Source organism: Oncorhynchus nerka, linkage group LG2, assembly GCF_034236695.1.
Source record: "Oncorhynchus nerka isolate Pitt River linkage group LG2, Oner_Uvic_2.0, whole genome shotgun sequence".
NCBI classification, from domain to species: domain Eukaryota; kingdom Metazoa; phylum Chordata; class Actinopteri; order Salmoniformes; family Salmonidae; genus Oncorhynchus; species Oncorhynchus nerka.
This window is the reverse complement of record NC_088397.1, coordinates 6327566-6340030: the sequence shown is the minus strand read 5'-3', so window position 1 is coordinate 6340030 and position 12465 is coordinate 6327566. Positions and strand designations below refer to the sequence as shown.

At 40.8% G+C, this 12465-nt stretch overlaps 1 protein-coding gene across 2 annotated transcripts in view; it reads right to left on the bottom strand.

The window, feature by feature from the left end:
- Window positions 1-12465, bottom strand: part of LOC115116980 (zinc finger protein OZF-like) — a 171776-nt gene that overhangs the window by 46923 nt on the left and 112388 nt on the right. For both annotated transcript variants that reach the window (XM_065022422.1, XM_065022428.1), the window contains 2 exons: window positions 7836-8069; window positions 4711-4959 (listed from right to left, as the gene is read on the bottom strand). In XM_065022422.1, coding sequence (XP_064878494.1) covers window positions 4711-4959; window positions 7836-8069 — 483 coding nt within the window. The remainder of the gene's footprint in view (window positions 1-4710; window positions 4960-7835; window positions 8070-12465) is intronic.

Below are 12465 nucleotides of genomic sequence, written 5' to 3'. Positions count from 1 at the left end.
AGGCCACTCCAGGACCTTGAAATGCTTCTTACGAAGCCACTCCTTCGTTGCCCGGGCGGTGTGTTTGGGATCATTGTCATGCTGAAAGACCCAGCCACGTTTCATCTTCAATGCCCTTGCTGATGTAAGGAGGTTTTCACTCAAAATCTCACGATACATAGCCCCATTCATTCTTTCCTTTACACGGATCAGTCGCCCTGGTCCCTTTGCAGAAAAACAGCCCCAAAGCATGATGTCTCCACCCCCATGCTTCACAGTAGGTATGGTGTTCTTTGGATGTAACTCAGCATTCTTTGTCCTACAAACACGACGAGTTGAGTTTTTACCAAAAAATCCTATTTTGGTTTCATCTGACCATACGACATTCTCCCAATCTTCTTCTGGATCATCCAAATAATCTCTAGCAAACTTCAGACGGGCCTGGACATGTACTGGCTTAAGCAGGGGGACACGTCTGGCACTGCAGGATTTGATTCACTGGTGGCGTAGTGTGTTACTGATGGTAGGCTTTGTTACTTTGTTCCCAGCTCTCTGCAGGTCATTCACTAGACCCCCCCCCGGTGTGGTTCTGGAATTTTTGCTCACCGTTCTTGTGATCATTTTGACCCCATGGGGTGAGATCTTGCGTGGAGCCCCAGATCGAGGGAGACTATCAGTGGTCTTGTATGTCTTCCATTTCCTAATAATTGCTCCCACAGTCGATTTCTTCAAACCAAGCTGCTTACCTATTGCAGATTCAGTCTTCCCAGCGTGGTGCAGGTCTACAATTTTGTTTCTGGTGTCCTTTGACAGCTCTTTGGTCTTGGCCATAGTGGAGTTTGGAGTGTGACTGTTTGAGGTTGTGGACAGGTGTCTTTTATACTGTTAACAGGTGCCATTAATACAGGTAACGAGTGGAGGACAGAGGAGCCTCTTAAAGAAGAAGTTACAGGTCTGCGGGAGCCAGAAATCTTGCTTGTTTGTAGGTGACCAAATACTTATTTTCCACCATAATTTGCAAATAAATTCATTAAAAAGCCTACAATTTGATTTTCTGGATTTTTTCTCTCTCATTTTTTCTGTCATAGTTGAAGTGTACCTATGATGAAAATTACAGGCCTCTCATCTTTTTAAGTGGGAGAACTTGCACAATTGGTGGCTGACTAAATACTTTTTTGCCCCACTGTAAAGACATGTCTATGTCCTGGAAAGTTGGCTGTTGTATACAACATAATTCTAGTCACATTGGAGAAGTTGGCAACAACCGTCCCGGTTAAGGGACACCCATCGCGTAGGTTCATTTAAGGAATTTTAAATGATTCACTTTTACTTTTGATACTAAGGTATATTTAAAACCAAATACTTTGACTTTCAATCAAGTTACTCTTGGCAAATTAAGAAGAGTTATAAGGCTTCTCTCCTGTGTCTGTTCTCTGATGACCTTTTAGCTTAGCTGTTTTAAAATATTTTCAACAGTCAGATCAGTGGGCAAGGCTTCTCTCCTTCATGTTTACCTTGGTGTCTTTTTAAGTGGCACAATTGAGAGAAACTCTTTCCACAGTCAGAGCAGAAGTAAGGCTTCTCACCTGTGTGTGTTCTCTGATGGACTTTTTGCTCAGTTGATGTTGTGAAGCATTTTACACAGTCAGAGCAGGAGTAAGGCTTCTCTCCTGTGTGTGTTCTCTGATGGACTTTTAGCCCAGTTGATGTTGTGAAGCATTTTACACAGTCAGAGCAGGCGTAAGGCTTCACTCCTGTATGTATACGTTCATGTGTTTTTAAGTTGCCCAATTGAGAGAACATCTTCCCACAGTCAGAGCAGGAATAAGGTTTCACTTCTGTATGTATAAATTCATGTGCTTTTAAAAAACCCCGTCGAGAGAAACTCTTCCCACAGTCTGAGCAGGAATAAGGTTTCACTTCTGTATGTATAAATTCATGTGCTTTTAAAAAACCCAGTCGAGAGAAACTCTTCCCACAGTCTGAGCAGGAATAAGGTTTCACTTCTGTATGTATAAATTCATGTGCTTTTAAAAAAACCCGTCGAGAGAAACTCTTCCCACAGTCTGAGCAGGAGTAAGGCTTCTCTACAGTGTGCACTCTCTGATGAAGTTTTAGCTCAGTTGATGTTGTGTAGCATTTTACACAGTCAGAGCAGGTGTAAGGCTTCATTCCTTTATGTATATGTTCATGTCTTTTTAAGTGGCCCTGTCGAGAGAAACTCTTCCCACAGTCAGAACAGGAGTAAGGCTTCTCTACAGTGTGCACTCTCTGATGAAGTTTTAGCTCAGTTGATGTTGTGTAGCATTTTACACAGTCAGAGCAGGTGTAAGGCTTCATTCCTTTATGTATATGTTCATGTCTTTTTAAGTGGCCCTGTCGAGAGAAACTCTTCCCACAGTCAGGGCAGGAGTAAGGCTTCTCTCCTGTGTGTATTCTCTGATGAACTGTCAGAGCCTTTGATGTTGTGAATCTCTTCCCACAGTCAGTACAGGAATACAGATTCTTTCCTGTGTGTCTTTTTAAGTGTATTTTTAGCTTTGATAGAATTGGGAAAATCTCCTCACAATGTGGGCAGTGGTGAGACCTCTTAGCTCTGTGATCTTCCTGCTGTTTCTCTCTTGATGTAGAGAATGTCTCAACATGGTCTCCTGTGTGAACAACATCAGAAGAACCAGTCAGTTGGTGTGATATACATATCTATCAAAGTGATATTACGAAGCCCTTTTTACATCAGCAGATGTCAAAGTGCTTTACAGAAACCCAGCCTAAAATCCCCAAAGAGCAAGCAATGTAGATGTAGAAGAAGAAAACTCCCTAGAAAGCAGGAACGGAAGAAAGAAAGGTAGAGAGGAACCAGGCCCAAAGGGATGGCCAGTCTTCTGTCTGTACCAGGTGACATACAGTGAGGGAAAAAAAGTATTTGACCCCCTGCTGATTTTGTGCGTTTGCCCACTGACAAAGAAATTACCAGTCTGTAATTTTAATGGTATGTTTATTTGAACAGTGAGAGACAGAATATCAACAAAAAATTCCAGAAAAACACATGCCAAAAATGTTATACTTATTTCCCTCATTAAAAAGAAAATCAATATATTTGGCCCCCTCTCAATCAGAAAGATTTCTGGTTCCCTGGTGTCTTTCATACAGGTAAGGAGCTGAGATTAGGAGCACACTCTTAAAGGGAGTGCTCTTAATCTCAGTTTCTTACCTGTATAAAAGACACCTGTCCACAGAAGCAATCAATCAGATTCCAAACTCTCCACCATGGCCAAGACCAAAGAGCTCTCCAAGGATGTCAGGGACAAGATTGTAGATCTACACAAGGCTGGAATGGGCTACAAGACCATCGCCAAGCAGCTTGGTGAGAAGGTGACAACAGTTGGTGCGATTATTTGCAAATGGAAGAAACACAAAAGAACTGTCAATCTCCCTCGGCCTGGGGCTCCATGCAAGATCTCACCTCGTGGAGTTGCAATGATCATGAGAACGGTGAGGAATCAGCCCAGAACTACACAGGAGGATCTTGTCAATGATCTCAAGGCAGCTGGGACCATAGTCACCAAGAAAACAATTGGTAACACACTACGCTGTGAAGGACTGAAATCCTGCAGGGCCCCCCTGCTCAAGAAAGCACATATACATGCCCGTCTGAAGTTTAAATCATTCAGATGTTCATTGTCAGAGGACAACTGGGTGAAAGTGTTCAGATGAGACCAAAATGGAGCTCTTTGGCATCAACTCAACTTGCCGTGTTTGGAGGAGGAGGAATGCTGCCTATGACCCCAATAACACCATCCTCACCGTCAAACATGGAGGTGGAAACATTATGCTTTGGGGGTGTTTTTCTGCTAAGGGGACAGGACAACTTCACCGCATCAAAGGGACGATGGACGGGGCCATGTACCGTCAAATCTTGGGTGAGAACCTCCTTCCCTCAGCCAGGGCATTGAAAATGGGTCATGGATGGGTATTCCAGCATGACAATGACCCAAAACACACGGCCAAGGCAACAAAGGAGTGGCTCAAAAAGAAGCACATTAAGGTCCTGGAGTGGCCTAGCCAGTCTCCAGACCTTAATCCCATAGAAAATCTGTGGAGGGAGCTGAAGGTTCGAGTTGCCAAACGTCAGCCTCGAAACCTTAATGGCTTGGAGAAGATCTGCAAAGAGGAGTGGGACAAAATCCCTCCTGAGATGTGTGCAAACCTGGTGGCCAACTATAAGAAACATCTGACCTCTGATTGCCAACAAGGGCTTTACCACCAAGTACTAAGTCATGTTTTGCAGAAGGGTCAAATACTTATTTCCTCATTAAAATGTAAATAAACATTTTTGACATGCGTTTTCTGGATTTTTTTTGTTGATATTCTGTCTCTCACTGTTCAAATAAACCTACCATTAAAATTACAGACTGATCATTTCTTTGTCAGTGGGCAAACGTACAAAATCAGCAGGGGATCAAATACTTTTTTCCCCTCACTGTATGTATTCATATCAGTAGGCTGTACAACACAAAAGGCGAATTTCATAGAACTTTAAAACACTGGCAATGTGTCTACTTCACTTCTTTAGTCTACTCTCTGATCACTCCAGATAGACCAGTGAATAAAACAAATGCTGGCAATACTGCTGTCAAACCACTCACTGAAACAGTTCATCTGCAACTTTTCATACACAGTGTGAAGTTGGAATGAATAACCCAAACTTAGTTAGATAGAACCTGCTCTTACCATGAGAAACAGATTTCCCAATCTTCTCCTCCTCTTCTTCATCTTTAATGTTGACATTCAGCTCCAGTGTTTGACTGCAGTCTTCCAGCTTTACTGATGTCATCTCTGGATCCTGCAGCGCAAACTGGGCTCCACTGTCATTATCAGGACCCAGTGACTGTAGGTTTGGACTCAGTGTGGAAGGAGAGAGGCAGGCTGGGTTTGTCCTCACTGTTGATGTTACCGGCTTCAGACTTAATTCTAGTCGTCCTGTAGTAACAACGAGTAACAGAAAAAAACGTATTGTCTTGACAGTTCAGGCACTTTCTTTACTCTCAAAAATATATATTATATTTCTTTTGGTTCAATTATTTAATTCAGTGCTTGACTTGGACTGAAATAGGTGCCGGTACTGTTTATATTTAGGTGCAGCAGCTCCACAATACTGTTGAGCTAATATTGTATAAGGGGAACATGATAATCATTGCATTCAGCTTCAAAACTGTAGTGCGATCGTGAAATTGTCTCTGCACCAGCACAGAAGTCTGTTGACGCAGACAGAATGGGCGCCACCATTTTCACCAGCTTGTGAATTTCACACAAAACCAATAACATGCTAAACAAACATCACAGTTCTGGCTCTTTCTTTATTCTGAAGAATGGTGTGTGCCTGCCCGGAACTTCCCGTTCCTCCACTACCACAGTGCAGCCTCAGATAGAACAATGAGACAGATATTTTACCGGAAGTATAACTGAAGCATCCGCGTTGCCAAATATGGTAGTGAGAGGAAGCCCACTGGCCAGCAGTGGGAGAAGATGGAACTAGATGGATTTTGGCCGACATTCTGCAAATGTTCTAATCTATGAAACACCTGATCTTAATACAGTTCTGTTCCCAAAAATAACATTTGTTTTGAACAGAGTGGACTAAGTTTTGTAGACTTCACGCTTTGCAAAAGGTTTAAATAATCACGTTATTTAGAAGGAACGCCGAGGTGAATTGAGTTATTGCACATAAGTTCTTCACAGAGTCGTTCGTGAACAGAAATATGCAGGATTTGCGCTAGAATGCGCCAATAGGAGGTCGTGCTTGGCACTGCCCACTATGACTCATCTGTTCCCATTGGAAACGACCAGCTGTGGTCTATCTTGATTTAGTTATAAAAACAAAATCTTTGTTGCAACCGTCCATGCATTCAGGGATCCTTAGGATGGCCCTACCCCATAATATGAAAAGGTTGGTACTTAATTTGAGCCGGATCCAACCGCACCTCTCAGTTTTGTAGTCTTTCGTTCCGGGAACCTACCTCGTGGCATGAAAAATGATTTCCACTGTTTGCAATGTAAAAATCCTAATAAAACCAGAGTAATTACATTTGGATTCCTCTGTAATTATCAGCCCCATAAAAAACGTAACGTGAAAACGTGCCTGATGTTCTAAGAATGTATTAATGTTGGTAACTCTTCCCTCTCCAATTTAATGAATAACTTGTCCGTTTTTTGGGTTTAAAGTTAATCAAACCAAATCTTCCATCCTTTTCCTCAACAAACAAGATGCTGAATCCAGTTGTACAGCATCTATTTGTGAATACAGAACAAGGTTTCACATATCTAGGTATTAAAATCACACCAGAAATGAGCTCGAGCTCAGCAAATTATGAACCCATGGTAACGAATGCAACATAATCCACCAACAGATGGACATCATTGCTTGTATCTATTATTGGTAGAATAAATATCATTAAGACTCATATTCTGCCCAAATTCCTTTGTCTATTTCAATCAATTCCTTTGGCTGCACCAAAATAAAATAGTATTTCTGTAATTGTTGATTGTCCTAATTGAAACTAATAAATGTGTAAAAAAAAAATAAAACAATGAATGATGGAGGCCACTGTGTTCTTCGGGACCTTCAACACTTCAAGGGGCTCCCGAGTGGCGCAGCGGTCGAAGGCACTACATCTCAGTGCTAGAGGCATCACTGCAGACACGGGTTCGATTCCAGGCTGCATCTCAACTGGCCGTGATCGGAAGTCCCATAGGGCGGCGCACAATTGACCCAGCATCGTCCGGGTTAGGCAGTCAGTGAATAATAAAAATGTGTTCTTAACCGACTTGCCAAGTTAAATAAAAGACAAATAAACACTGCAGTAATGTTTTGGTTCCCTCCCCCAGATCGGTGCCTCGACATAATCCTTTCATGGAGCTCTACGGACAAATGTGTCTGAATAATTGTACACATGTAGAAAACCAATAATCATAACATTTAGCGTGAAAACAGTAAAAATGTCTCTCTGCTGCACCCTCACTACCTGCACTGAAGTCTGTTGACGCAAACCGACTGGGCGCTGCCATTTTACCAGCGTGTGAATTTTTCCTTTCATGGAGCTCTATGGACAATTCCTTCGACCTCATGGCTTGGTTTTTACTCTGACATGCACTGTCAACTGTGGGACCTTATATAGACAGGTGTGTGCTTTTCCAAATCATGTCCAATCAATTGAATTTACCACAGGTTGACAACAATCAAGTTGTGGTAACATATCTAATGGAAACAGGATGCACCTGAGCTTAATGTCGAGTCTCATGGCAAAGGGTCTGAATACTTAAGGTATTTCTGTTTGTTTTTTTTTAAGTATAAAATGTGAAAACATTTCGAAAAACCTGTTTGCGTTGACATCATGCGGTATTGTGTGTAAATTGAGGAACATTTATTTAATACAATTTAGAATGAGGCTGTAACGTAACAAAACGAGGAAAAAGTCAAGGGGTCTAAATACTGTCTGAATGGGAGAGGGGATACCTAGTCAGTTGTACAACTGAATGCATTCAACTGAAATGTGTCTTCCACATTTAACCCAACCGCTCTGAATCAGAGAGGTGCTGGGGGTTGCCATTATCGACATCCACATCTCCGGCACTAACCACTAGGCTACCTGCACATATTCATGTAAGAACGCTATGCAATACAAAAGGGGAATAAAAAAAACTATTAAAGTATCTCATAAATCATGAAAATGATGAGGTGTATCATCAACTCAACATCACAAAAGTTAGTATCAACACACTCATTCTACTGCAACTTATCATGCACAGTGGGAAGTTGGAATGTACAACAAACTTAGTTAGATAGAACCTGCTCTTACCATGAGAAACAGATGTCCCAATCTTCTCCTCCTCTTCTTCATCTTTAATGTTGACATTCAGCTCCAGTGTTTGAATGCAGTCTTCCAGCTTCACTGATGCCATCTCTGGATCCTGCTGTAAAAACTGGCCTCCACTGTCATTATCAGGACCCAGTGACTGTAGGTTTGGACTCAGTGTGGAAGGAGAGAGGCAGGCTGGGTTTGTCGTCACTGTTGATGTTACCGGCGTCATACCTGAGTCGGAAAGTAGTAGAAGAGAAACGGACACAAACATTATTGTCATAAGTTCTGGAACTTTCTTCATTCTCTAAAAATAAATTCTATTTTTTCTTGTTCAATTATCTAATTCAGTGCTTGACTTGGACTGAAATAGTTGCCGATAAACATTTTGGGTGCCGGTACTGTTTATATTTAGGTGCAGGAGCTCCACAATATGTTTGAGACAATACTTAACCTATAGTAGAAAATGCATGAATGACTCAAAAAACATTTAGTACAAGGTTGCAGTACGTTTTAGGCATCACTACGTGCTATTTTACTTAAAACAGTGAATACAAGGTTACATCAAAAACCATTTGTATGTCCTGTTCACACCACAGTAACATTTATAGATAAAAACAGAAACAACTGAATGTGTCTGAATGTTATGACACATGTAGAAAACAGATTATTACATTTGGTTTCAAAACAGTAGTGCAACTGTAAAATTGTCTCTCTGCTGCAACCTCACTGCCTGCACTGAAGTCTGTTACTGCAGACCGAGTGGGCGCCGCCATTTTACCAGCTTGTGAATTTCTCCTTTCATGGAGCTCTACGGACAATTCCTTCAACCTCATGGTTTGGTTTTTACTCTGACATGCACTGTCAAATGTGGGACATTATATAGACAGGTGTGTGCCTTTCCAAATCATGTCCAATCAACTGAATTTACCACAGGTTGACAAAAATCAAGTTGTAGAAACATACCTAATGGAAACAGGATGCACCTGAGCTTAATGTCGAGTCTCATAGCAAAGGGTCTGAATACATATGTAAATGAGGTATTTCAGTTTGGGTTTTTTTAAGTATAAAATGTGAAAACATTTCTAAAAACGTGTTTGCTTTGTCATTATGGGGTATTGTGTGTAGATTGATGAGAAACATTTATTTAATCTATTTTAGAAAAAGGCTGTAACATAACAAAATGTGGGAAAAGTCATGGAGTCTAAACACTTTGCGAATGCACTGTATGTATTCATATCAGTAGTCTGGTACTGTATGTATTCATATCAGTAGGCTGGTACTGTATGTATTCATATCAGTAGTCTGGTACTGTATGTATTCATATCAGTAGTCTGGTACTGTATGTATTCATATCAGTAGTCTGGTACTGTATGTATTCATATCAGTAGTCTGGTACTGTATGTATTCATATCAGTAGTCTGGTACTGTATGTATTCATATCAGTAGTCTGGTACTGTATGTATTCATATCAGTAGTCTGATACTGTATGTATTCATATCAGTAGTCTGGTACTGTATGTATTCATATCAGTAGTCTGGCACTGTATGTATTCATATCAGTAGGCTGGTACTGTATGTATTCATATCAGTAGGTTGGTACTGTATGTATTCATATCACTAGGCTGGTACTGTATGTATTCATATCAGTAGGCTGGTAGTGTATGTATTCATATCAGTAGGCTGGTAGTGTATGTATTCATATCAGTAGGCTGGTACTGCATGTATTCATATCAGTAGGCTGGTAGTGTATGTATTCATATCAGTAGTCTGGTACTGTATGTATTCATATCAATAGGCTGTGCAATACAATGGGGAATAAAACTATTCTAAAAGTATCTCATAAGTCATGAAAATTATGATCTATATCATCCTCCACTCACTATCACAAGGGTTAGAAACTACACAGACTCACTTCATAGAACTTTAAACACTGGCAGTTTGTCTACTTCACTTCTTTAGTCTCCTCTCTGATCACTCCAGACAGACCAGTGAATAAAACAAATGCTGGCAATACTGGTGTCAAACCATGCAAGTGTCAGTAGCATGAAATAACATCTACCTTCTCATTGAAACAGTTCTACTGCAACTTTTCATGCACAGTGGGAAGTTGTAATGAACAACAAACTTAGTTAGATGGAACCTGCTCTTACCATAAAAGGCCAACTTCTGCAAGTGTCTCCACCCCACTGCTCTATGCCAGTACACAAACTTGGATAGACAGAACCTGCTCTTACCATGACTAACAGATCCCCCAATCTTCTCCTCCTCTTCTTCATCTTTAATGTCAATATTCAGCTCCATTGTTGGACTGCAGTCTTCCAGCTTCACTGATGCCATCTTTGGGTCCTGCAGTGCAAACTGGGCTCCACTGTCACAATCAGGACCCAGTGACTGTAGGTTTGGACTCAGTGTGGAAGGAGAGAGGCAGGCTGCGTTTGTCCTCACTGTTGAGGTTACCGGCCTCAGACTTAATCTGAGTCGGCCTGTAGTAATAAAGAGAAAAAGACTAAAGTTATTGTCTTCTCAGTTCTGGCACTTTCTTTACTCTCAAAAAAGATTATTTAAATCTAGGTGCAGGAGTACCACAATACTGTTGAGCTAATATTCTATAAGAGGAACATGAGCTCAAACAATATACATTTGAAGTGCCGGTAATCAGCTCCTGTCCAAGTCACGCATTGATCTCATTTCAATAGATCTGGTAGCTCAGCATTGACAACAAAACATGAATTCCTTCACATTAGACAACGTTTACGCTTTAAATCAGGCTACACAATTAAGCACACTTAATCTATGGTAGATTTCCTGAATTCACATAACTGCATAAATGACTCAAAAACCATTTAGTACAAGGTTGCAGTATGTTTTAGGCAGCACTATGTACTATTTTCCTGAATAACCTTGTCTTCACTGTGTTATTTCAATCAAAAAAACAATAGTATTTCCGTTCACACCATAGTAATATTTATAGACAACGATAACTTAAGAGTCTGAATATTAGTACACATGTAGAAAACTGATAATCAATACATTAAACTTTAAAACAGTGGTGCAGCCGTGAAATGGTCTCTCTGCTGCCTGGACTGAAGTCTGTTGACGCAAACCGAGTGGCGCCGCCGTTTTACCAGCTTGTGAATTTGACACAAAACTAATAAATTGTAAAACGAATTCAGAAATCTCATGTCAATATATTCTTTATGAAAGTACCTTGAGAAAACTATGTACATCCACTCAGACAAACACCAAAGGCTCTAACTATGTAACTTGTAAAATAGTTAACATTATCACGTTCTTCACTCGGCTCGACACAAAAATAACACATCACACCTTTACCCAACGTGATAATTAATACCTTAACGGATATATTACCTAAAATGGTACGACATGTTCTTTCGATATTAGAACGTTTAAACGTGCTATTACATACCTGTAGTAATAAATAGAAAAGGACAAGAATGTTATCTTCTTGACTGCACGGTTCTGGCGCTTTCTTTACACTGAATAATGGTGCGCTTCTGTCCGGAACTTCCTGTTCCCCCACTAACACCGTCCGTGCATTCCGGGATCCTTGGGATGACCCAACCTCATCACATGAGAAGGGGTCGCTGCCTCCGCCGGGACACATCTATTTTGCATAGAGTTGATTGTGGCCTGTGGAATGTTGTCCCATCCCAGCTAACACAGTGGATCTGGGCCGATTCAAGAAAGTCGCGGTACTCCGCTGAGAGTCAGACACCTCCGACGTCTTGTGGCCTGAGTCTGGGCCGCCTTAGGCAGTATTACTAAAAACAAGGATGCGGGGATTGAGCTCGGGCCGAATCCGGTGTGAGTTATCTGGCCCAAATGTATTACTTGGGGCTCGGGCCGATTGGGGCTCCTCTCTGGCAGATGATTACACGGGCTGCTTTATATAATTTACATTTCATTATTCATTTATTTGTCCATATTTTATCATTGTTTCTGTGATCAAAAAATACTATTTAAATTACATTATTTAAGAGTCCTGTTTAAGTTGTATTTTAGTATTTTGATACTTTGTGCAAGGCAATTGATAAGCATTAAACACTTTTCGGATGGACTGTCCCGAGTGGCGCGTTACTGCAGATGGTAGTAACTGCGTTACTCCAGATGGTATAATACATATAGTATTAAAATACAATTTAATAAACACAAGTAGTTGATTCACAGCTTGTTTATCAATAAACAAAAGTTGTTTATTAATAAAATAATCCACCCAAACTAATGCTAAAAACTGATCACTACACCATCTTTATATGATATACACGGAGTGTACAAAATAGGGATGCACAATATATCGTTGAGCATATTGGAATCGGACGACAATAGCTAAAAATGCCAACATCGGCCCGATTTAATGCGGATGTGAAAAAACGATGTCAAAGTAGACATGCATACCTATATAACGTAGGTAGATGACGTAATGACGCCACAAAAATACAGCACAACTCAGAACAAAAGCAGAAAAATACTAAGCGCACACTTCCAACAACTAAACAAGTTCAAGTCAAGCAGTCATTTGAAAGAGTAAGAACATTTCAGCGAGACAACTCAAAGGCGAAATCCGTTAACGCCAAGATAATGGAATTCATTGCCCCTGACAATCAACC